The sequence below is a fragment of the Pyricularia pennisetigena genome, chromosome 2 (assembly GCF_004337985.1).
Source record: "Pyricularia pennisetigena strain Br36 chromosome 2, whole genome shotgun sequence".
NCBI lineage: Eukaryota > Fungi > Ascomycota > Sordariomycetes > Magnaporthales > Pyriculariaceae > Pyricularia > Pyricularia pennisetigena.
Window position 1 is genome coordinate 4,601,775 of NC_043741.1, and position 23,853 is coordinate 4,625,627.

The following is a 23,853-nucleotide window of genomic DNA, read 5'->3' on the forward strand; positions in this document are numbered from 1 at the left end:
CGATGCATAGAAGCTACATATTACCCTGCAGCCCTCGCATGAATGGAAGGAGTAGACATGACTGTAAAAACATATATGAACAAGCCTGCAAGGAGTCATGTGGAGAGCCGGTACTCCCCGGATGCTCAACTGCCCGCTACGTCATAAAAATGCTCAAACATCCGTCTCGCTCCCAGAAATGCTGTGATCATCAACAACGACTTCTTCAGTTTCAGCCCCATCCGGGACTGCGCCGTTACCGTTCGGATAGAACCATGGGAGTACATCGCTGGTGCTGAACTTGTCGTCATTGGACCCCGGATCTCTGTCGCTGATTTTCCAAAACGCCGATGGTCCTACTGGCCCGGTAGGGTCTTTTTTTTTGGAAAGATACGCCAGAGGTCAGTTACGCCGAAGCAGATTAAAGAAAACAAGAGCGAATGTGTTTGTGCCTTACCATGATGTATATCGAACCAGTTTCCGATGATACATTTTGCCGACTTTGGCCCTCCTATCTGGATCCCCTCGCTGCTCCATCGTTCCTGACCGGCAAAAACAGAGATCGTACTCCACCTAACCTCGCCATCCGGCGTGAGGCGAACGTTGCCCTTGATCGTGGAGCTGAGGTTTTGACTGCCGAAACCATGCAGCAGCTCGGTGAAACCGGAAAAATGCACAACCACGGCGTCAGACCCCTTATCCTCGTCCCGGCCCTCGAGCTTCTCGATCTTGGTAACGTGGATCTTCATCATCATCAACCTCGCCGCCTCCCCAGCCAAGGCGATCGGTCGCGGCATGTCATTGGTCACGAGCTCACCCGTATGCTCGACAACGCCGTTGTGGAAGTTGAAGTTGAAAAAATCGCCGTAGTCCAGAAAGCAAATGACACGGAGGTACGTGCCGGAAACGCCAAACGGATCGTCCTTATCCAGATCATCATCAGCGGGTCGAGTGAGCGGCATCGGGATGTAGCTGTTCTTCCAGGCCCCGTCAAAAGGTCTGTTCCAACAGAGGTCGAAGAGCAGGTGCTCTTTCTCGAGTCCCATCCTGGCGATTCCACGCTTAATGACTATCATGATCGCCTCCAAGCGCTCCCAGTCGACCCGCCCGCTGTCATCGCCAAGGAACGGACCCCAAGTGGCGTGCGGGTGAAAGTCCCTCAGGTCATAAACCTTGGCGAGCGCATATAAAAATATGCCTTCGTGATCTTCCGCCTCAGGCATCTGACCCGTGGATGTTTCCTCGGCGAGCTCTTTACCCACCATGGCCACGGCGAGCTGCGGCACGCCATAGAGGCAATGCAGCTTGGCGGACATTTGATGCTCTGGTCTGGGTGGCCGCACAAAGTATTTCACCCTTCCACGGGCCCGCTGCCAGATGAAAGATTGACACAGGAATGCTCTCCGGGTCGACTCATCCTCGAAGATTTGAGCCAAAAGAGCCGTGTTCCGCGACGGAGAGCAAGTGACCGCGTTGCGCGGTCGTTTGATAATGGTCCGATCAGTACATGAGGATCTCTTGAGAAGCCTTACGACCACATCATGAACGAAACGAAGCTCGCGAGCCTTGAAATGTGTTAGTCGGGGGCACTTGGACGAAGCAATCCATAAAAATGGTGGCAAATCTTTCATGGAAATTTGTTTTTTGGCATAGCCATGCAGGTAGACAGACATGCAAGCAGACATGCAACGTTGATCAGCCAAGGGATTGAGGCATTCTTTTTTTTTTTTTTTTTTACCTTTTCGCGCCATGATTTGTTACAGACGCGGGTGAGCCTCACAAAGTCTTGAAGCTCCTGTTGCCAGTCAAGGTCGGCACCGGCAGCAGACTCACTGGGATCGTCCTAGTTAGGAGAGATGCTGTTAGTTTGATGATGCGGTCCTGGCTTGAACTTTGCTTTCTTTGTTTCTTTTTCATCCTTGAGCCGGGCGATAGAAGCAAAAACAGCGCACGCGCGCTTACAAGTAAGCGGAGATATATCCCTCGCCACAATGGCCCGTTGTTTTCCACAAAGCTGTTCAACTGTTTGTTCGTCCTAGACACATGGGCCAGATCGCTTGGGCACACAAAGCACAACACATTGTGCAGGATCTCGGGTGGAAGTGTTGTTAAGCCGATTCGCTGTGGTTCCGTCTCGAGGCTCATCTTATTGTTTTATGTCGGAGAAATTTGGCAGCGTGTACAATGCCAGTACCTGACATTCAAAGAGGAAGTTAGCCACGACTTGGGATTCTGCGAGTCAAATAATCATCAATGTTGACCCCACCTCTCCCCGGACTTTAGCCCCCTTCGGCCCTAAAAGCCGTGCTTCTCCTCCTTGAGGTCCTTGTAAAGGATTGAAACCACTTTGGTTTGTGCACTGCACGATGGATTTAAGATCGATAAACCGGCAGCACTCTCAATGATGCTGTTTAATAAGTTAGATTGAGTGAGTTGGTTACAGAAAACTTTCGCCAAGAGACCTGTCTGCGCGCCTGCCTGTGATACCCAAGACCACCCCTCCCTCTAGACTAGCTGTTAGTCTAGGCTAGTCTAGTTGATAGGGCTTGCGGTCAGGTGAACTATAGTGGTGAGCCAGTTTGTAGCCTCTATCCCTTATGTAATCACCTCATTAAAACATCTAGGCAAAACAAAACCCAACACACATAGTCTTTACCCGCCTCTATGCAGGCAAGTAGGCAAATACCTAACCTAGTTACCTAGGTACCTTGGTGCCGGGTAATTATTGGATATCATCGCTGAGCGTAGAATAACAGCTGATAAATAGCGAAACGGCCTGATAAATAAGCTTTCCCTTGCTATAATTAACGAGGCTGTCAGTAAATATTGGTATATCTATGTAATATGAGTACAAAAGTGGTTGATAGCATCTTTATTTCTAGTATACACAGGGCACGAAGCGCTGCATGTGTCCAGCTGTCAGTAGCGTAAACACCTCATATGAGCCCTTCTGTTAATTGTTGTACAGAGCGACTTCGGGGAGTCGCACGAGTATTACAAATGATTGACCTGCAAAAAAAAAAAAAAAAAAAACCGGCTGCTGGTTCATTTTTTTTTCCCCCTCAATGAATAGCTCGTCCCGATGGTGTGCCTAACCTGATCCAGAGCCCGATTGCTTTTTGGGCTCATCTTTTTCCGAAGACTTGTTACTGTCTCCAGAAGACGCTTCGGACGAGCTTTCGGGTTTGCGGTGGGCTGGGTGGTTGGTAAGGTTGTGCCATATCGACTTCAGAAATCCTTCGTTCTGATGGGAGTCCGCATTGTTGGTCGAGTTAGATGTTTCGGAACTGCCCCAGTGTTAGCAAAGAAAACTGAGAGCCGGAGCATTGCGTAAACTGAATACCACTCGATGCCCCGTAAGAGGTCAGGATCGGAGCTCCTTACCCAGGCATCTTGAAGTTCATAATGCGCTTGGCTGTCTTGTCACCCATTTCTTCGGCCAGCATCTCAACGATAGTCCTCTGGTTGGCTGAGAGATACTTGGGCATTGCAACCTTGAATTCGACCCGCAAGTCGCCCTTGCCCGCGTAGCGAGATCCCAGCTTCTTCATACCCATGCCGCTCAGAGTAACCACGTCGCCTGTGTTTGTTCCAGTGGCGACCTTGACGTTCACATCGCCGTCGAGGGTCGGGATTTTGACTTCACCACCCAGAATGGCCGTGGTAAGTGGTATCGTGGCCGTGTATACAATGTCAGAACCGGCCCGCTTGTATTTTGGATCGGCCTGGACACGGACGAGAAGGAACAAGTCGCCGCGCACCGAGCGGACGGACTCCGGATCCGCTCCTCCAATTGCAGCTGCATCTCCCTCCCCATCCACTCGAAGCCTCATGCCATCCTCCACGCCGCCGGGGATGTCGACCGTGATGGTGGTGCGTTCTCTCGTCACACCGTCGCCGCGGCACGTCCCACAGTCAGAACCGCGCGGCGTGACCGAACCCGTACCGGAGCACTTGGTGCACGTCGAGCTAATCTGGAAACCACCGTTAATGGTGTGTACCCGAGCGCCAGTACCCTGGCAGGTTTTGCAAGTGGTCCGCTGTGCTCCGGCTTTGAGTCCACTTCCTTTGCATGTCTTGCATGTGACCAATGGGTTGATGGTTACGGTTTTGCTCGTTCCCTTGGCCGCCTCCGCGAACGATATGGACGTCTGGACCTCAATGTTGTCGCCCACAACAGTCTGAGGCCCAAAGGGATTCCGTCCACCACGGCCACCGCGGCCGCCACCACCGAATGGCCCCTTCTGGCCGGTAAAAGCGCTAAAAAGGTCTTCCATGTTTATGTGTGACCCAAAACCGCCTTGTCCACCAAAGCCAGAGAAAGGATGGCCGCCGCCAAAGGGATTACCGCCACCAAAGGGGTCTCCACCGCCTTGGTTTGGATCGAAGCCTGCAGCTCCGAACTGGTCGTACTGTTGTCGCTTCGTCGCATCGGAAAGAATCTCGTAGGCCGACTGCACCTCGCCAAATTTCTCTTTTGCTGTCGGATCCTTGTTCGTATCGGGATGGAACTTTTTCGCCAGGCCGTAGTATGCCTTTTTGATGTCGGATGCCGAAGCGTTCTTGTCTACCCCAAGGACTTTGTAAGGGTCTTTGGGCGCTGCGAGTGACCTTGATGTTGCATGGAATGTCTATATTACATGCAGTTTGGGATAATGGTTAGCTATGTTCCTAGTCTCAAGCATAGCTCACAAACTCTTGGGAGACAACGTACCCTTTGCGCGCCTGCAGTTTGATCGACCCGTGGAGGAGAACGAGATGGCCGAGTGGTAGGAGATCTGGAAATCGAATGCGACCTCGTTTGTTCATAGGCGCAGCTAGGAACTTGGCGCTGGCGACATATTGAGACTCGGGACAGCTGCCGCGCAGGGATAGCTGCTTTTGTAAAAAGGCCTGGATTCATGGCTGTGAAACAGGAACGAAAAGAAGAATTAGAAAGAGAGGAGAGTGTCTAAATAATAAGCATAACCTTGATGTATGCTGACAACTACAAATGAATGTCAGTTTTGAGATGCAGCCAAATTGTAAAGATTCAAAATTTTGGCCGTGCTGTGGTGGAGAATGCGCCAGAATTCAAGACTATCTTTTCGCGTAAAGTCCAGACGATTCCATTTGTACCTTCTATAGCAAGTCTTTTTTTTTTTTTTTTTTTTTTTTTTTTTTTTTTTTTTTTTTTTTTTTTTTTTTTTTTTTTTTTTTTTTTTTTTTTTTTTTTTTTTTTTTTTTTTTTTTTTTTTTTTTTTTTTTTTTTTTTTTTTTTTTTTTTTTTTTTTTTTTTTTTTTTTTTTTTTTTTTTTTTTTTTTTTTTTTTTTTTTTTTTTTTTTTTTTTTTTTTTTTTTTTTTTTTTTTTTTTTTTTTTTTTTTTTTTTTTTTTTTTTTTTTTTTTTTTTTTTTTTTTTTTTTTTTTTTTTTTTTTTTTTTTTTTTTTTTTTTTTTTTTTTTTTTTTTTTTTTTTTTTTTTTTTTTTTTTTTTTTTTTTTTTTTTTTTTTTTTTTTTTTTTTTTTTTTTTTTTTTTTTTTTTTTTTTTTTTTTTTTTTTTTTTTTTTTTTTTTTTTTTTTTTTTTTTTTTTTTTTTTTTTTTTTTTTTTTTTTTCGTTTTTTGACTCTGCTAACGGCTGACGTCGGCATGGACGCCTCAGGCATATATAAGTGGGTCTGTTGAAAATGAAAAGTATTTAAAGATTCGGCATGACTGGAGTACAGTATGTGCAGCAACCACACCGTAGGCGGAGAAGTGACAACAACATAAAATAATTCCAATTCAGTAGTCTACTTTTAATAAGTCTTTTTTTTTTCTTTTTTTTTTTCTGTCTGCAACAGAAGCCCATCAAATACACGACGCTACCATCACAACTCATCGGCCCACATGATATGAGGGTCAGTCAAATCCTGAGCTTTGGGTTGAGGCACAAAGTCATCAGGAGAGCAGTCGAATCTGTGCACTTCGGTCTCCTTCTTGAATTTCCAAGGCCCTTTCCCGTCATCCCAAAACACTTGTTCCGTTTCTGCTCCCTTCGATACCTCGATAGTATTGCCATCCTTATCCAATGCTATACATATCCATTTATCCTTGTAGGCATCAGCAACCTTCACTTCGACCTGCGCCCATGGACCGATGGACTTTGCACCTCGCAGCGGCATGGTGAAAGGGTCGCTCGCGGGATTATCATCAAATTTTCTCTCCATCTTTTTAGTTCCCTTCTCATCGGAGAAGGTTACCGTGGCCGTGGCCGTTGAGTTGAACTTGGAATCTGGTGTACTGCCATATTTCTCGTCGCACGCCAATCGCATGATCAAAGAGGGCTTTGACATCTTCCAAATGCCATCTGGGATCATAGTTTCGGTCTTGTCCTTGACCTGCACAGAGATTGGGTCATTGTCCTCGTTGTAGGCAATGCAGCGCTGAGCTTTGTTTTTGATGGTCTGGCCCAGTTTGATACCGATATGTGACCATGGCCCCTGTCCTTCGTTAGTTTGTAAGTAATGCTCAAACACCCCCTCGTAGAAGCTTGCCCCCACTGGCCATCCTTCCTTGATGGCTTCGGTTGAGTTGCCAACGGCAATGTCGAGGGTTGGGCGTTCGGGGCTCCTCTGAGGTGGCGAAGTGGTTATGGACATGTCGTCCTCTTTCGGGTAAGGCGCTGCTGCACAGGCAGTGACAAGTGCGGCCGTGGCCGCGAGATATTGCAGAAGCATTTTTTTTTTTTTTTGTTGTTGTCGGTTGTTTTGATCTGTTTTGTTTCGTTTCGTTTCTTTGTTGTTCCTGTTTGCCTTGCACTTTTGCTTATTGGTCTCGGGCAATTCACAGTCTGGGATACGCTGCAAGTCAATGAATCCAATCGGTCATATAAATGGAATTTCCTGTCAATCTATACAACACCAACTTACGGCCTCAATTTTGGTCTAGGCAGCCTGCTTGTTCCTTTGCTTATCATAACTTACTCGTTCTTACAAGCGCTCGGGAATCTGTCACCAAATTCTTGGCCTTGAGGTTGTAGTGGCAGGACTCTGCATAGTAAGCTGACCCGACCACCCGTGGATTTGCCTTATTTGGCTTGATAGCTACCTATCTGACCAATGCTGCGCCCGTTTCAGGCAGTCTCTCACAGGTAAGCATTAGAAAGAAATCAACAATATCAACTTGTTGCCAGACCAAATAAGCTGCGGTCCTTTGCCAGTGGATACTTAATAACCAAGACATTGGAAGTTGACAGTTTATTTGTGTCTCGTCTTCTGTGTCCCATCTGCGCTTCCTTGATATCGTCACTATATCTATCATTTTTTTTTCATCAATTACATTCAATGAAACAAAAGCTTATCTTTTTGGCTGCGGCTTGCGGGCTTGCAGCTGCATCCTCGACAAACAATGCTACCACTCCTCCCACAAACGCATCGTCACAGTCTTTCGAACTCATCTTCCCGAAAATGGAGCCGTCCAAGGAGCAACCGTGGACTATAAAAGTCGTCTTATCCAGAATTAACACCAAGAAATCTCGCTTCACCGGGCCAAGCATGACCAACTTGTCCCTTAGCCTGACGGGGAACGAGTTGTTAGGAAAATCAAAAATGGAAGGGTACAGAACGGTACCTGCATCTAGCAAGGTTGCTCAGTCGGGACCTTACAACACAGTCACTTTCGACCTCGGCTTCGGTGATAAATACACAGGGAACGACAAGCGTATTTCCGACGCCATGACTGCTGCCCACACCATGCTTAACGAACTATTGCAGAGATCATTCACCAATCAAGTCTCTTGTACCTTGTTCGACGACAAGGGCCGCCCAATTGCTTTGTCGAATGACCCGGCTGATCGTGGAGGGGTAGAGCCGAGGAGCATGACTGTGATCGAGTCGCCCTATTTCCCGCTATTTCGCGAAGCTACCAACGTGACTGAAACACCAGTCAAGATAGGAGCGTCATCTTTTTTCTTCGTATGGGGAACACGAGCGGTGACTAACGTGACTTGTAACTACGAGGGGGGTAACTGGGATCTGTCTGGTTATAACTCATATCATGTCACCCTTGAGGACAAGCCGGCCAAATCTGGAAGCAACATGACGACCTCACAGGATGTTTATTCGTACACGGTGCTGCGGCAAAACTATACTGACCTTGCTGAACTGCCCCCTCGGCCGCCAACCACTCAACCGAGGCTTTTGGACGAGAGGTCGGTATTCCAACTGCCACCAAATCCCTCGAACGACTCGGTGGCCGACGCAGGCGGCGCTCAAAAGGGGGTACTATGGGGCACCAGGGCGACCTTAGCTAAGGCAGCCAAAAGCGCATCCCTCCGTTCGAAGGGATCCGGTGCAAAACAGGAGTACAACAAGGTGACGATGGAGGTAGGCAATATTCTTCGACCTGATTCGCGCTGCCAGATCCTGGACCAAGCAGGAAAGATGATCAGCGTAGCGGGAGAGGACGGAAAGGCCGTCACCACGTTTCCCATGGGAAGGTATACTTTCCATGAGCCGAAAAGATCGACAGTGGGGAAAATCTTGTGTGGCCCTCGTCTCGGGCAATGATTCGTGTGGCTATTTACAAGTTTGAAAATTTATAGACGTCATTTGCTTTTTCCTTGAGAGTTCAGGAATGTATGTAAGGTGAGGGGAAAAGAAAAACGAACAAGAAGAATAAGAAAATAAAAAAATAAACTTTATCGGCATCTGTAACATTGTGCTCCCCTTATCGTCACAACAAGTACCGTATGTCTGAATGTACGCATCCCCTTCCTTGCCATCTCCGTATCCTTCCCACCATGATACGCTATGTCCACACCGCCTGGGTAGTCGATCATCATTCATAAGTATATAGTCATTACAAGTATGTTATAATCGTACAGTTCAGCTCTTCTTGCGGGTTCTCGTTGGCTTCGGTATGCCGCCGACCGGTAGAGACGCCGTCGTTGCAACTTTGTGGACGAAATCGACGAGCACGTCGTTCTCTTGTATTGTTTGGCTGTTGTAATGCTTCTTCAACACGCCGGCCAGGTCGTCTCGGCTTTGGCGTCGGAAAGTCTTGGTCCGCCGCATCGTCGGTGACTGCAGTCCAATGCTGCCTGGCCTTCCAATCACCCATTGGTGGTAGTCGGTGAGGAACGAGGTAGGGGTCGACAGCCGATGAACCCGGCGATATTTTTGGAGAAACGGTCTGTCAACCGAAGACCACTGAAGCTATTTTGCACAAAAGATTGCCTTTGGTCAGTCACATATCGGAGCGTGTCTCGCGAGCTGCGAGTCACGGAAGAGCCAATTGAACTCACCACGCCGCCTGCGGCGCTCGCATCTTGCGCCGGGGCGTTGGACGCAGAGTTTGATGTCTTAGTCAGAGATTGTGCTGCGGAAGTTGCTGCCGCGTCGGCCGTGACGGACTCGCGCAAATTGGAGCCGGCGGCGCTGGCAACCCGACGCATTTTGGCACCTCCGGAACCGTTCACTTGGTGATTGCTCTGAGTCCCGGTGGACGCGTCTTTGTCCTTGCCGTTGCCGTGACTTGAGCTCTCGTTCTTGTCGTCATGGCCGTGGCCATTTCGTGCTTTTGCTGGCGGCATTGGAGAAATGTGATAAGAATCCCGAGCGTCTGGCTGATGTGGATCTGGGAACACCGGAATCGGCTGGTTCGAGGGTTGTGATGTCGAGTTTGGTTACTATCACATTGCATGCGACGATATACAGGTTCAGAATCTGCCAATGTCGAAATGTGATGTTCCTGATGTCGTTGTTATCTTGCAAGAAAATAAGGTCAAAAAGCACTTTGTTGGTCGATGACGAGTGGGCTGGTCTGTGTCTTAATTTCCATCCAAACCTCAAGGGACCAACCTTGCAACTCTGATGACATCCAATGCCCCCACATGGTCCGGTCGCCATGCCGCCCATGCGTACCCCACTTTGCTTCAAATTCGGGGTAGCCTTACACACTTTGTCACTAAGGTAGGCAAGTCACGCAGGGGCAATTGAAGACATTTAAAGCACGAGCAAGCAAAATCATGGCAAATATAAGTCCATCAGCAATACTCTGCAGCAAAATCAAGGTCCCGATCACCACAGGGGAGAATTCAGCTTGCTACTTGCTTGGTGTAATATTTGGTATCGTCAGCCCTTGGCTCCACCCACCATGAGGAGAACGCGGATTTTAGCTCGTCCAAACAATGAGCGCTCAACCTTGCGATTTTTGACCTGTCACCTACCTTTGGTGCGTAGACAAAGAGACTGTGACAACCTGTTCCATGCCTCGGTAGGCGGCTTACAAATGCTCTTCATTCCCCATGCCGAATTGGATTTGCTGCAGGATTACCGCGTACATCTAACAACATCCACCTTCATGAGGTTAAACAGCTCGCCGGCGCCATGGTGAGGCACTTTGACCCCGGAATACTCGTTTCTATCCTTCCCTAGACAGATAAAGCTACATTCATCGACCAACGCAGCTGCCATTTAAAAAAGTATGAACTTGTTGGCTGGTCAAACCGAGCTTCGTTCTGATTCCTAGTCCAGCCCCACAATCTTTATTTTGCCGCCGTGATTGATCAGGTTTTTTAGTCTACAGTGGGTGACCCAGAAGTGGACATGCCCCTGAAGTGGACACCCTCCCGAAGAACTGCCATGAAAACAACGAACATGCAATTAATCGTTTTTCCGCAATAAATCGCAATAAAACCTATATCTATTAATTCGCAAAAAGCTCCTTTATATTATAATCCAAAAATAAAACCGTAAATCCCTGGTCCTAATCCTAATTTCGGTATTATTACCGGATTTTAACCTTTATAACCGCCTTTTTTTAATCCAGGCCGTAAACCGTTTCCTATATACCGGCCTGTTTATAAAAGGAATTTTGGGTTTTGCGGCGCACGCGTTTTTTAGGTGCAGGTTTGAAAATTTTAATTTTTTCGTTTAACCGTTTATTTTCGGAAATAAAATTCGCGATTTAAATAATTTAATAATCCATAATTTTGGATATTTTTTATATAAAATTAACCAAATTTTTTTTGCATTCGCTTAACCGGCCTATTATTTGCATAATTTGTTTTTTAATATTTTGGGAGGTTTTTGGGATCCCGAAAATAACGTTGGCCATATTTTAATCCGAATTACGGTTAAAAATCGTTATTTGGGTAATTTTTAAATTAAAATTTATTATTTAATTCGGAATTAATATTTAAAAGGGTATTACCGGCCAAATCCCGGTTTTACGGAAACCGGAAATTACGTTATAAACCGATAAACCGGTTATAAAAGCGTTTTAATAAACGGTAAAAAACCGTTTTCGTTATTTAGGCGCAATAATATTTAACGACGTAAAAAATTTTATATATTACCGGTAATAAATTTTAACAGGGTTAAAAACAAAAATATTTAACGGTTAAATAAAATATAAATTGTAAATAGGTAAATATTCGAAAAAAACCCTGTTTTTAAACGTTTTAAATATAAATTTAATTAATTAATACGTTAAAATTTAATCCAATATTAATAACCGCTATTTTATATTAATATTTGGTTTCGTTTTAGGTAAAAAAACCTATTTTAACCATTTAAAAACGATTTTAAAATTAAACCAGCCCGTGGGAATCGAATTATACGCCCAATTTTTAATATTAGGTGGAAATTATTGCGTTTATAAAATATTACCCGTTTGGATTACGGTTAGGGTAAATTTTTTTTTTTGCAATTACCGTTTCGATAATCGACGCCCAAATAATATTTAACGTATATATAATTTCAATTTAATTTCGGCGTTTTACGAAAAATAAACCGTATATTTTTCCGACCGTTATATTATTTTATTGGAAACCGTATTTGTTTATATTTACGATATATTTGGGTTTAATTTCGAATTCGGTAATTATTTGTTAATATTAATTATAAAACGCCCGGATCGATTCGGCCGTAATTTTTTTAATTTATATATTTTCCAAAAAAATCCCGGATTTGGTTTTAATATATTTATTACGGCGTAAAAAACCGGTTAATTAACGTTTACCGAAAGCGTTTACGCGTTTTTTCGGCGGTATTAGAAAAAAAGCGAAATTTTTAATTATTTGGTGCGTGGGCGCCCTTCCAACGAATTTTTCGATTTCGATCCAACGGTTAACGAATTTTTCCTATTTGTTAAAAAATAGCTAATACGGTTTATGGGTTTATTTTCGATCGAAAACGCCGTTAAAGCGACGCATAAAGGTGGTTTTTGGTACGGCCCACTGCGCGGCCGTTTTATTTTTCGAAATGTTTAATTTTACGGTTTTAACCGCTTGGGTAAGCCTAAACTCCAAATTTCTCGGTATTACGGCTTTTTTCGGCTTCAAAAACGCGTTATTTGCGGTGCGTTGTCGCGTTGAAGTAGGTGGGTTGTGTTGAGGATGCTAGAAATTGCTAACAAAACAGGTGTCCACTTCAGGTGCATGTCCACTTGTGGGTCACCCACTGTAGATAGTAAAGGACCTACTTTGACACGCGGCATAAAATCGGGCTTAGCGGGGTTCGCTTACCTAGCACTAGTCCTTCTTACTGCAGTTTCTTGAGCGGGATTTATTTTAGTGGCCAGAGTCGAGAGCAAACTAACACAGCGTGCCGCTTTGATGCGGGACTTTAGATCAAGGAATCTGCCTTCTCTTTGCATCTAGCCCAAGTAGCCAACTGAGCCAACTAGCCAACATACGCAGGCATGGAGCAGTTCCGCTTGTTCAAGAGCGAGCCAAGCCTATAAATCAATATCACCATACGCGACCAACGCAAAAAGCAAAACCCTTCAGTGCGCAATCGTACTGTTTGGAATTTTGCGCTCAAGCTAGATATCCAGCTGAACAAGCTGTCGCGTGTCAAAGTCATGACGGATTGCCGGATACCGAGTAGGCCATTCCTGATTTAAAGGCGACAAAGATGCCCAAGTATCCACTCTGACGCCTGCACCGGTCCCAAGTAGCAGGTGGGTACGTACAAAGTACTGGACGTATCTAGGTATCTGCGTAAATATTTGTACGAAATAGTCTGGGTAAAGGTAAGCTTCGTTACGAAGTAGGCGAGTCTACCACCCGTGGTGATTTGGTTACGCATTTGTACGGATAAGCTGGTCGGTAAATGGATTCGATACTAGGGAACTAATTAGGGTCCAGACAATGTCGTATACGCCAAGCCTCTTAGCTGGATCCAAACCCCTGTCGAATGCCCTCGTTCAAACCCTTAAAATACAGTAATTTGAGAGCGATTTTCTTGTTGAGGGGGGAAGATCTGCTTGAGCGGCATGGAAAATAACACATATATGTCCCAAAATGATATCTGAGCTCCTTAATTGATTTCCTTCCACATTAGGCAGAGGCAACGGTTCGTTCACTCGATGTCTGGTCCCACGTGGAGACACGGCGGATCGAAGCAAAGATGGGGTAGGTTGCCCCGCACACAGCGCACGGGTCTGGCTTGTTCTGTCTCTCAACAGCCGCAGCAGGGTGAGATGCAGGCACGTTGCGGAGGCACCTTCCGTACTTTCTCAACTTGGCCAGACCGGTCAGACGAAGAAGAGAGTCGTCAATTCCTTTTATATCCATCTATCCGCATATGATATTCCGCCGCGGGTAGTCTAAGTACCTTGGGGAAAAGAGCTGTCCTGACTTTTTCTTTGGGGGCCACCCCAATGACTACAACATGAAAGGTAGAGTTTTGTCTTGTGTATGGTTTGTATGGTACCTTATTACTAGTATACGACTCTGCTGGCTGGCCATCAAATCTCCAACCCTCAAGATGCCCGGAGATGAGAGACAGAGAGAGACAAAAAGAAAAAGAGGTGCTGAAGGGAGCCACCCAATCGAGATTTTTCTTTTCTTTTTCGAGATCCATCGCAGTTCTCCGTACAACGCACATGAATCACAACGCACGCGCACCTACAGTTGGGCGCCACAACTGGGGAGTCGCATATGTATGGAGTAACTTGGCCTCACCCTCACCCTCTGGTGAAACCCGCAGCTTGCCCATCAAGCCATCGCTTGCCTCCCCCTCCCCTGCAGGCACATCCAATTAGGTGGTCTCGCTACCAAGCCCTGTTCAAAATTTGCATGTTTTAAAGAAACCCCCACTCTCTCCTCTCTCGGGTTGATTTCCCTACAAGAAAACTGCACCCACTTTCCCCAGAATCAAATCGCCGCGTTCTTCCTCGCGTCTGTTCTCGAGTCGGACAAGAATTGGTGCCCGATACGCTCATGTTTTCAAATTCCACCACCGAGTCAAATACCATCTGTCAAACGGATATCCTCCTACCCTAGGTGGCTATTCTAGATTTAATCTAGATTTAGCTACCTGTCTTAATTCAGCCAGCAACAGCAATTGCGACGGGAACAGCTCAGGATCAAGTTGCCAGTCCGGTTCGAAGCATTGTCACCCTACTGGTGTTGGTACAGTACGGCACCTACGTCGTTGCGGGTTAGTGCATCCTAATTTTGACTCAATTTCTCTTTTATCGTCTTTTTCCTTCTTTTTTTTTTATAAGAAAAAAAAAAACACCATTTCCGGTCCTTTCTTTGGTCTTTGCTCTATTTTGGCGTGCATACACTATTTCGACGTGCAGCATGCAAGGGAATCTAAGGGCTTTCTAGCGATGAGATGATTTCTGCAATCAAATCAAAATTTTTGAAAAGTCTCAAAGGAATTCAATCAAACACACGCCATTATGGAGGCAAACACCAATGGAATGGCTGCCGCACTCCTGGTCCTGGCATTCAGACAGCACAGGGATTTGTGTGGGGAATAACAAGTGAAGTCATCTTTGAGGACAGTCAATCCTCATTGACATGGACCCGATCACCTATTTATTGCCGATCAGTTCATTGCACTCTTGGTAACTTGCGATTCCCCTGGTGCAGCCAATATGTGTTGCAAGACCTTTGGACAGGCATGCATTCACTGCACATAACTAGGGGCCAACGACTCCCGAGTCTTGAGTCTCGATGCAAATGAACGAAGCCAAGTCGCTGACAAACGTCTTCAGTCACACATACCCAGGGACCGGAACGGCCAATTGTCATTCTCAATCTGCACAATAGCCAGGTTGCGGGACTGATTTGCTGTCTTGCTGCATTTTTTTTTCTCTATCGATTTCCCTCGAGCGTCCTTGTCTGCCAAGTTTTCTTCGGTTGATGCCTATCGGACCACGCAGAACCGCTATCTGCAGGTTCCTGGCGAGCTTGCTCCCATCTACTTACACAGCCATGCCAACCTGAACCACTTGCACCCCGCGATCTGGGCCACCTCTACAGAGCGCGTCTCTTGTCGTCTGTCGTCGGCAACTTCAAATCAAAGACCGCCGAGATCGATTTTAATTTCAATCATCACAGCTCATACCTTGGTCAGACGTTTTTAACCATCTGCGGTGCGACCGCCACGCTGCAGCCTCTCGTTGTGGACCTTTATTGGCCCTTGTGGCATTTTCCTCTGGCAGCCTTCTCTTGTCTGTAGATTCCCGGGGCAGCTGCTAACGGTCCGGTCGCACGAACCACGGCTTGTTGCTTAGTCGATAGGCACTGTGCTTTGGCAGTCAAAGGACGATGGCATCTGCCGCCGTACCCTCCCGTGCAACAGCATGTCTCATCTTGGATGATACCGAACAACTAAAGCCCAGATCACTCTCGAACAGCAACATGTTCCAGGGCCAAGAGCCGACTCCTCCGCATACAATCAAGCAGGAGGACTTGGACAGAGCTCGCCCTCGCAGCCAGTCGCACGACTTAGACGAAGATGAGAAGCGCGAACTAAAGCAAGTAACGCCCGAAGACGGTGCACATGATCCCGAGAATTCGTCACATTCCGACGGCGGTCCGGCTCGAAAACGTAGGCGAAGCCGCAAGGGCTTGGATAAAAAATTCGAATGCTCCGAGGAGGGCTGTGGAAAGAGCTACTCTAGAGCAGAGCATCTGTGAGTTCCTAGGCCGTTCATATCTACAATTGTCATCTCTGCTGACCAGACTCGACAACAGCTACCGTCATCAGCTGAATCATGCGCCCAAAAACATATTCTACTGCGGAATCGGCGACTGTACCCGCAGTTTTGTCAGACAAGACCTCTGCAACCGTCACAAGGATCGACACACCGCCAAAGGATCATCCCTTAATCGTAAAGACAGAGATGGCTTTATGCCTCAGCCCAGTTCGCCTTTTACTACAGGCGCCAGCAGCGCGTTCCCCGTGCCCAGCCCTACTTCCCCTGCGGATCGCCGGCGTAGTATTCCTTATCCTAATGCGGTTCCACAACATGTTCATTATGGTCCCGCAAATCCCTCCTTTGGTCAGCAAAGCGCTGTGTCTCCATCGACCTACTCACACTCACCGACCATGCGCCAAAACCCTCTAGGATTCACACAGCCCCCAGTCACGTCTGCACAGGCTCAGCCCCACTCTCTCCCTCTTCATTCGTCTCCAGGAGGTCATCCTCGACGGCCCAACGGGCCGCCTGATGGGAGCCCCTATGGGGTGCTGTCGCCAGTATCAACACACAACGGGTTTTATAGCCATCAGAACACTCCCCAGACACAGATTTTTACCGCACAAAACAACTTTCCACCTCTGGATCTGTCACCCACATCCATCTCTCAGGCAACTTCCCCAGTCATTCCTCCGAACTTGGGCCAGAGCACGCCTTTTGCCGCCGCCTGCCAGGCAGAATACACGGAGCAAGTAGGAGGGCAGCGAGGAAGCGACTTGATGATGCTTGATCAGATGACCATGCCTCAAACGATGCCAGTTTTTGGGAGTGACAATATATACCATAAGTCGCCCTATGCTGGTATGCCCGAGGATTTCATGGCATATTTGTTCAACACAGGGGGCAGCCAGCCCAGCGACTCCCCACAGGGTCGGATGGCACCGACCCCAAGATTCAGCCAGTAAGCTTTTACTATGAACCCCTCGATTTTTATTTTGTTTTCACTGAACCCAGAGAGCCCGCTGACCTGGCCTTTTCCTTCATCAAAGCTATGGTGAATTTCACAATCAGTACAGCATTCCTTACGAGCCGTCGCAGCTTGGTTTCTTCCCTCAGCAAGTTATGTCTGTTACGAACCTGCTGGACCAAAACCTCCCCGAGTCCGTCATCTCCGAAGAGAAGAGCAGCGAAATCTTTGAATACATCAAAGAGAGATTCCACGGTACAGAATCTGCCCCTGTTGAGCGTCAAAAGGAGAACATCGTCGAGGGTGACCGATCCCAACCTTCCCACATGCTCAGTCGGCAGATGATGCAAGCATACATCATGTCGTACTGGTTGCACGTCAGCGATCAGGTTCCGATTCTGCATAAACCCACTTTCCAGCCGGACAAGGCCCAAAACCTACTCTTGATTGCTGTCATGATGATCGGCGCTGCCTGTCTCGATAAGGAGCATGGTCCCAAAATCAGAACTGCAGGTGCGCAGCTATCGAATTTCCTGGCGTGGGACCTACGATGGGCACTGTTTAGGGACTCTCAAAATTTTGGACCCCCTGCCAAACTCTGGGTATTCCAGTCCTTGTTGCTCCTGGAGATGTACGAGAAGATGTACTCGACGAGGCAGCTGCATGAGCGAGCGCACATTCATCATGCAACAACCATCACGTTGATGCGCCGCGGCAGGTCCCTTCTTGGAAAGTCGGCACTCGACTCGCCGCCAACTGCGCAGCATGGCTCACGTCAATCCTCGACTTCGGGGGTGGCACATACTCCAGATGAGTGGTGGAACCACTGGATAACTAACGAGTCCACCCGTCGGGCCGCTTTTGCCGCCTTCTTGATCGACTCGATTCACGGCACCATCTTTGGCCATAATGTGGTCATGGTCGCGCATGAGATGCGTCTCCCGCTGCCATGTGACGACAATCTTTGGAAGGCGACCAGTGGCGCCGAAGTAGGCAGGCTTGAGGCTAACCTGCAGTCAAACAACATCAAGCCAATCTCATTCCTGGAAGGTCTTAGGCGAACGCTCGGCAACCAGCCCGTCCAAACCAACGCGTTCGGACGCACAGTGTTGATTGCTGGTCTCCTTAATGTTAGCTACCACATGAACCAGCGAGACCTCCAGGTATACTCGTTGGGCCGTCCCGCTTTGCAATCATTGGGCGGCAGGGAAAAGTGGCGACAAGCTCTCAGGCAGGCCTTCGACGTTTGGCGCGACGAGTTTGACAAGGCTATCAAGAGGGGCGACATCCCATCCGAAGTCTACCTGTATGGCCAGGACAAGCACAGCGAGGCCAACGCCATCTTTGAGGGCCGCAAGGTGCTTCACAGCCTAGCCCACATGGCGATGCATGTAGATATCGTCGACTGCCAGATATATGCTCGTGCAAAGAGGCTGCTGGGCCGGCCAATAGGCACCCAAGACCTGAACAGCTCCAAGCGACGGATGAAGGATACTTGGGCGCCATCTGCTCATGCCCGGGACGCGGTTTATTACGCCCTTCAGTTTCTCTCATCAGTCCTCATGCCCGCAAAACCCACCTCCCCGTCCTTGCAACCGCCTGTCGGGTACCAGACGCCCGAGGAACCATACTCGCCGCAAGCCGATGTACTCATGTATCGGCCCTGGGTGCTCTACATTGCAGGTTTGATAGTTTGGTGCTACGGCTTCGCAATAGAAGGCCCCTGTGTCGACTACACCGTGGCACCAACTAAAGAGGGGCGCATAACCCAGATGCAAGAGTACCTTCAGAAGTATGCAGGCGTGGATACCCCCGAGATGCTCAGCGAAAAGCGCGGCATGAACGAGAATACGGCACTGCTGATGGTGCTCAGAGACTCCTTTGAGATGACACGGTGGGAACTTCTTCATGAGGGTGCAACGCTGCTCAATAACTGTGTTCAGCTCAACACCGGAGTGCTTGTCTGAAGTTTCACAGGCGAGATGGGACACCTGCTTTTGTGTGTTTGTGCTGGCTTGTAGAGTTGCGGGAGACTGCAGCACTATTTTCCGCCCGACAAAACTCATCTTCTCATTTTGTTTTAATATTTCCAACATTTGGACACCGATTTGTCGATATAGCTCTTGGCTGTATTAGCTTCGCTTTTTTGGCTATATCAGTGATGCGTAAATATAAATAATCTAGATACCCACTTTCTTTTTCTTTGGTCACCAAATTTGCTTGCGGCGACTTGGGTGAAGTGACGAAAACTAAATGTTTGCGTAATCCGACATTCCCCTATCACACACTCATCAGTGTGCAAAATCTGGCTATGTCGCAAGAAGATACAACACTAGATGTTGCCCTGTTACAAGGTGCCAGTAGTAGGGACATAACTATGGCGTAACTCAAACTGCAATGAGATAAATTTGTAAATTTGTACAAGGTATCAGTGTGTATATATATATATATATATATATATATAGGCTCTTCCTAGATACGAGCCGCCGACGCATATCCAAAAAAAATATATATCCTGTCGTTGTTGGGATAGTGAGGGGATGTTGACACCCGATAAAAAAAGCTTAGTGACAACAGTCGCTTATTAGATTGTAGCATCGCCGAGTATGACGCTTTCTTGGGTGCCGGTCATAGTGCTCTTCCAGTATATGAGAGCCTTCAATGCGAAATTGGAGTTTAATGACGCTCATGTCAAACACTTCTTTAGCCCAGACATATATCATTGGCCACTAGGATGCATTCGTAGCCCTGACGGGTGCTGTGGTGGTGGATGAGCCTGGTACTGGTGATGATGTTGCGGTTGAGAAAGATGCGCTTGATGAGGGTGAGGCGCGAGTGCTTGGACACCCAAGGGTGGCATCTGCTGTTGCTGGTGATGGTGATGATGTTGCTCATGGGGCTGGGTCGGCATTGGATTTCCGGCCTGGGTTGTTGGGTGTTGGAACATGGGCGCCCCGTATGCTCCCCCTCCACCGCCTATACCCATACCGCCAACCATTGGATGATACATGCCGTTTGCGGGTGGCATCATGAAGTTCGCAATTTCAGGCATCATACTGATCCAATCCATATCCATTGGAGTGAAATCCATTTGGTCGTCTGACTGTTGGCTGTCATGGAATTGGTTCATGTCATCAAATCCGCTATAAATTCCAGGATCATCCAAGGATACTGCGGCACTGACTCCTGCAGCGTCTTCTGAAGAGGTCATGGGCGGGACAAATTGTAATGGATGTGTTTGTTGTTGTTGGTGGTGTGGGTGCTCATGCTGTTGGAATGTGTTCTGTTGGATAGATGGTTCTGCAAAGTTGAGACGAGCTTGAGGGTCATGTTGAACAGATCCATGGAGTTGCCGTTGGCCAATGTTTGCCGCGGAAGGCCGCAAATTCTCAAGTTTTGGTTCTGCTGGAGGGGGCTTGCCGGTCAATTTACCCAGTGTCTGCCGCAACATGTGTATAAATTCTGGTGTGGAAAGAGTTTTTCCACGTCGAGCCTCGGCCGCCATACGGCCATCCCAAGCCTTGACGAAAACATGGCCAAGGGCGACATGGACAGGGCTTTTCAGGTTGCGCATGAGACCGCGGCGGCTGTGATTTTCGACAATCGAGTCCCAGGCTCTCTCGACCATGTCACCGGTGCGGCGCACTTTGAGCTCATGAGCTAGTAACATGTACCCTGGCAGTGGGAAATACATATGGGAATACCAAAGGAAACCTTTAAGCTCGCCTGCCGCATATATGGCATTGTCATAATCGACGATACGAATGGCCTCGGCGAAGAGAGCATTTCGCTCCGTGAGATCCCCAGCCAGGCCGGCAGCTGTACGGCGCAAGTAGGAGATAACGCGGAGTAGGCAAAGAGCTTGCTTCGTGAAGAGATAGGTGAAGAGGTGTAGTGGGATTTTGCGATCACATTGCCTTAGGTATGTCTCATCCATGTACCGGCAAAATCCGTCAAGATCGTGGATAGGGAGATTGAGACTTGCGGCGTTTGAGACAACATCCGGGACAGATGGAGATGGCGAGAACTGGAATCTGGGTCTTGAGCCACCGGTTGACTGCGGAGTTTTGGGTGAGCTGCCCGAGCTGACGGTTGTATAGGCTGGACCTTGACCACCAGCCGGCGCCGCCATGACCAACTCGATGCGCGTTAATAGGAAAAACACTTCGGTTGGTCCAGAATGCGTAGGGGGCGAATCCTTGGCGTGAACGTGCAGGTCACCGTCGTTGATGTTGAGTGGCCAGTTGCAATCAGAATTGCTCGATGTGAGAGCTGTCACCGTCGAGCCGGTGATCTGGGCTATGCGGCGGTCAAATATAAGTAGCACCCACCACAGCCTCCGTCGCATTTCGCTCTCAAAAGGAGGCAGCCCAAACTGCGCACCGTCACGGTGAATCCCAAGACGCTGGGCCATGCGCACAGCTATCCCGATAAGACAGTACAGCGACCTGGGATCCACGTACTGCCGCACGCTGAGCAGGTATAAGATGTAAGCTTGCAGAACCATAATGTCCGGACTCCTCATGAATCCGGCGTTGATGAGAGCCTGCTGCGTTGCGGCATGATACCTGCTGACCAGGACTCCTTTCTCGGCACCGAAAGTAATCTGGACCTCATCGTCCTGCATCGAAGTAACCGCAATGAGGTAGATGCTAAAGAGTAGCGCTTCAAATGGCTTGGATATCTTGGCGAGATCTTTGCCGGCTTCGATTATCTGGCTTTGTAAGCTCAAGAAATGTGTGATCTTGAGCAACGGATTGATGTTGTCTAGGTATATCTGCCATAAGCCGAGCATCTGCATTGGCTCGGGATGTTTGCGGGCTAAGTTTGCTACTACGCGCTCGCCGCCAATGACGAAGGGAAAGCCGTCATGGTTATTAAACATCTTATCAAAGGCATGATGAATAGTGTGACCTTCGTGTTCATCATCTTCAGAGCTCTCGTCCAGCAACTCTTGAGCATACTTATAAAAATTTAGTGTTAGACAACGAGATGCAGTCTATCTCGACAAAGTCGACGTGAAAGAGGGAGGGTTTCTTACGTCTCTGTGATGCGATGCAGGGTCCAAATCATCCGATAGGAGAGTGTTTTCACGCGGTGACGTTTTGAGGCTCCCCAAGTTTTTCTCCAGCTCATCCACATCATCGCCTGCGACGATGCTTGAGGGCCTAAGGTCTTTAGCCATGGCATCAAAGGCGACTCCATGCTGAGCCAGCAACGACTCGTAGCGTTTGAGTCTATTGATGAGATCACGTTGGAGCGTTTTCTTGGCCCCCCGAGACCTATTTGGGGGCAGAGGTGGCTCCACGTGGCACTCGACGCCTGCCTTGACGCAATTCGAACAAGGCTTGGTCTTGTCGCACCTCACCTTTCGCTTCTGGCAGAGAACACACGAGTGGCCCCTGGTCACCTTGACGATGGACTCGGCAGGCGGAGGGGCGGGGCCGGAGTGGGGTGCATTGTTTAGATCCGATGCTGAGGAAGAGACTTGGCCGGGAGGGTTGGCACTGGGTTGTGTGGTGCCAGCGCCGTCTGGGCCGGCGCCGAGATCCACCCATCCAGGAGAACGGTGGACCGAGTGAGACGGGCTGGGCAGGACGTTGTGGACACGGGCGGGATCAGCTGACAGGAACGACATTTCGGGGGTGTGCTGATGCATGCCCTGTCCGATGTTGGGCTGACGTGCAACGCCCAAAGCTCGGGACATGGGACAGGGAGTCGGGAGCTGAGGTTGACGCTCGGATCCGAGAGAGTCCTCGGTACAGCGATCAACACCCTCGTAACACAAATTTGGATTGAACCATCTGACACAAGACAGGTGTGAGCAAGCACGCACCCGGACTGTCAGAAGGGAAGTTCCGAAAGCTAGGGCCGACCGGGGTGGGTGGGTTGTTGGTCACAACAAGGCTGTGGGTGGCGTGCTTATTTTTTTTTCTTCTTTCTTGTTTTCCCCCTGGAGCGCTGCTTTTTTGTCCGAAGGATCCGTTACGCTATCAGGAGACCACACAACAACAACAACAACAACAACAAAAAAGTATGTGAAAAATACAATAAAGATAAAATTAAAAATAGATTCGCGCGTTACTTGACCCACGGGATTGGGAAGACTGGAGAAAGGCTCTAGTTCAGATGGCAGAAAGTAACCGACACCACCTAGTCCGGTCTTCGTTGGCTGGCTGACAAGTGGATGGGACGAGCACACAGCAACGCTCAGCTCAGCTAAGATCGGTCTAGATCGGGTCCGATCAGACCAGGATAGACCTCTGATAGAAGTGAGAAAGCCGACCTCCGACAGCAGGGCAGTCCGGAAATGGATAGATGGGAGTAGTGATTATGCGTGGTCTCTTTGTCCTTTTTTTTATTCGAACGATGTGTAATGGCTCGGCTTGCTTCTTTACACAGCCACTAACTTGATCTCGTTATTTGGGAAAACAAAGTTGAGCGAGGGTTCAATTGACGTGAATGAATTGGGTTGAGTAAACGATTGACACAACTGACTGATCGTAATGGCATTCGTTGGTTTGTACGCCAAATACCCAGAAAAATGAGAGTAAAAGGTTTGCCCTGGTTAGAGCATTAGGCGGGGGAAGACGTCAGTGAAGATTGAAAGCTGGGCGCTGCTTGCTACTTTCGATCGATTTGCCGTCAGGACGGTAGGGAGAAAGAGAGGGGAGGGGTGCACGTCAGGCAAGCTGCAATTGGCAGGCAGGTGCTGCCAAGACGTGGATAACTTTTGCCTACAATCGAATGGGATCCATAAAATCTCGGTCCCGAGGGATGTACTTGCTGTAGGACTACGGGAAGTCTAAGACGATAGGCGGGAAGATGGGAGCCATGCCTAAAGAGGAAGGGTGTCACGGAAGATCAAGGTACTCCATAATAGGTGAGACTTGAAGTAATAACAATTTTTTTTTTTTTTTTTTTTTCTTTTTTTTGCTTCTCTAAAAACCACACTACACCAAACCGAACTGTGGTCACTACTAACCTAAACTAACAGCAGA

General features: G+C 48.1%; 7 protein-coding genes across 7 annotated transcripts; 3 read left to right on the top strand and 4 right to left on the bottom strand.

The window, feature by feature from the left end:
• Positions 1 to 153: 153 nt before the first annotated feature.
• PpBr36_01288 (uncharacterized protein) lies at positions 154 to 2,124 on the bottom strand (the record flags this gene model as incomplete). Its single annotated transcript, XM_029888476.1, has 4 exons — positions 154 to 353; positions 437 to 1,568; positions 1,718 to 1,822; positions 1,942 to 2,124. The coding sequence occupies 4 exons, from the start codon at positions 2,122 to 2,124 to the stop codon at positions 154 to 156; spliced, it is 1,620 nt and encodes a 539-aa protein (XP_029751104.1).
• A 946-nt stretch (positions 2,125 to 3,070) lies between these two features.
• Positions 3,071 to 6,677, bottom strand: PpBr36_01289 (uncharacterized protein; the record flags this gene model as incomplete). Its single annotated transcript, XM_029888477.1, has 4 exons — positions 3,071 to 3,266; positions 3,364 to 4,590; positions 4,694 to 4,872; positions 5,892 to 6,677. The coding sequence occupies 4 exons, from the start codon at positions 6,675 to 6,677 to the stop codon at positions 3,071 to 3,073; spliced, it is 2,388 nt and encodes a 795-aa protein (XP_029751103.1).
• Positions 4,973 to 6,372, top strand: PpBr36_01290 (uncharacterized protein; the record flags this gene model as incomplete). The annotated part of the gene is made up of 3 exons (XM_029888478.1): positions 4,973 to 4,978; positions 5,802 to 5,858; positions 6,058 to 6,372. The coding sequence occupies 3 exons, from the start codon at positions 4,973 to 4,975 to the stop codon at positions 6,370 to 6,372; spliced, it is 378 nt and encodes a 125-aa protein (XP_029751323.1).
• An 870-nt stretch (positions 6,678 to 7,547) lies between the features above and the next one.
• PpBr36_01291 (uncharacterized protein) lies at positions 7,548 to 8,507 on the top strand (the record flags this gene model as incomplete). The annotated part of the gene is made up of 1 exon (XM_029888479.1): positions 7,548 to 8,507. One exon carries the CDS (start codon positions 7,548 to 7,550, stop codon positions 8,505 to 8,507), a length of 960 nt encoding a protein of 319 aa, XP_029751324.1.
• A 318-nt stretch (positions 8,508 to 8,825) lies between these two features.
• PpBr36_01292 (uncharacterized protein) lies at positions 8,826 to 9,532 on the bottom strand (the record flags this gene model as incomplete). Its single annotated transcript, XM_029888480.1, has 2 exons — positions 8,826 to 9,155; positions 9,245 to 9,532. The coding sequence occupies 2 exons, from the start codon at positions 9,530 to 9,532 to the stop codon at positions 8,826 to 8,828; spliced, it is 618 nt and encodes a 205-aa protein (XP_029751325.1).
• A 5,979-nt stretch (positions 9,533 to 15,511) lies between these two features.
• PpBr36_01293 (uncharacterized protein) lies at positions 15,512 to 18,819 on the top strand (the record flags this gene model as incomplete). Its single annotated transcript, XM_029888481.1, has 3 exons — positions 15,512 to 15,879; positions 15,941 to 16,846; positions 16,935 to 18,819. The coding sequence occupies 3 exons, from the start codon at positions 15,512 to 15,514 to the stop codon at positions 18,817 to 18,819; spliced, it is 3,159 nt and encodes a 1,052-aa protein (XP_029751326.1).
• A 752-nt stretch (positions 18,820 to 19,571) lies between these two features.
• On the bottom strand, positions 19,572 to 22,559 carry PpBr36_01294 (uncharacterized protein; the record flags this gene model as incomplete). Its single annotated transcript, XM_029888482.1, has 2 exons — positions 19,572 to 21,815; positions 21,894 to 22,559. The coding sequence occupies 2 exons, from the start codon at positions 22,557 to 22,559 to the stop codon at positions 19,572 to 19,574; spliced, it is 2,910 nt and encodes a 969-aa protein (XP_029751327.1).
• Positions 22,560 to 23,853: the final 1,294 nt, after the last annotated feature.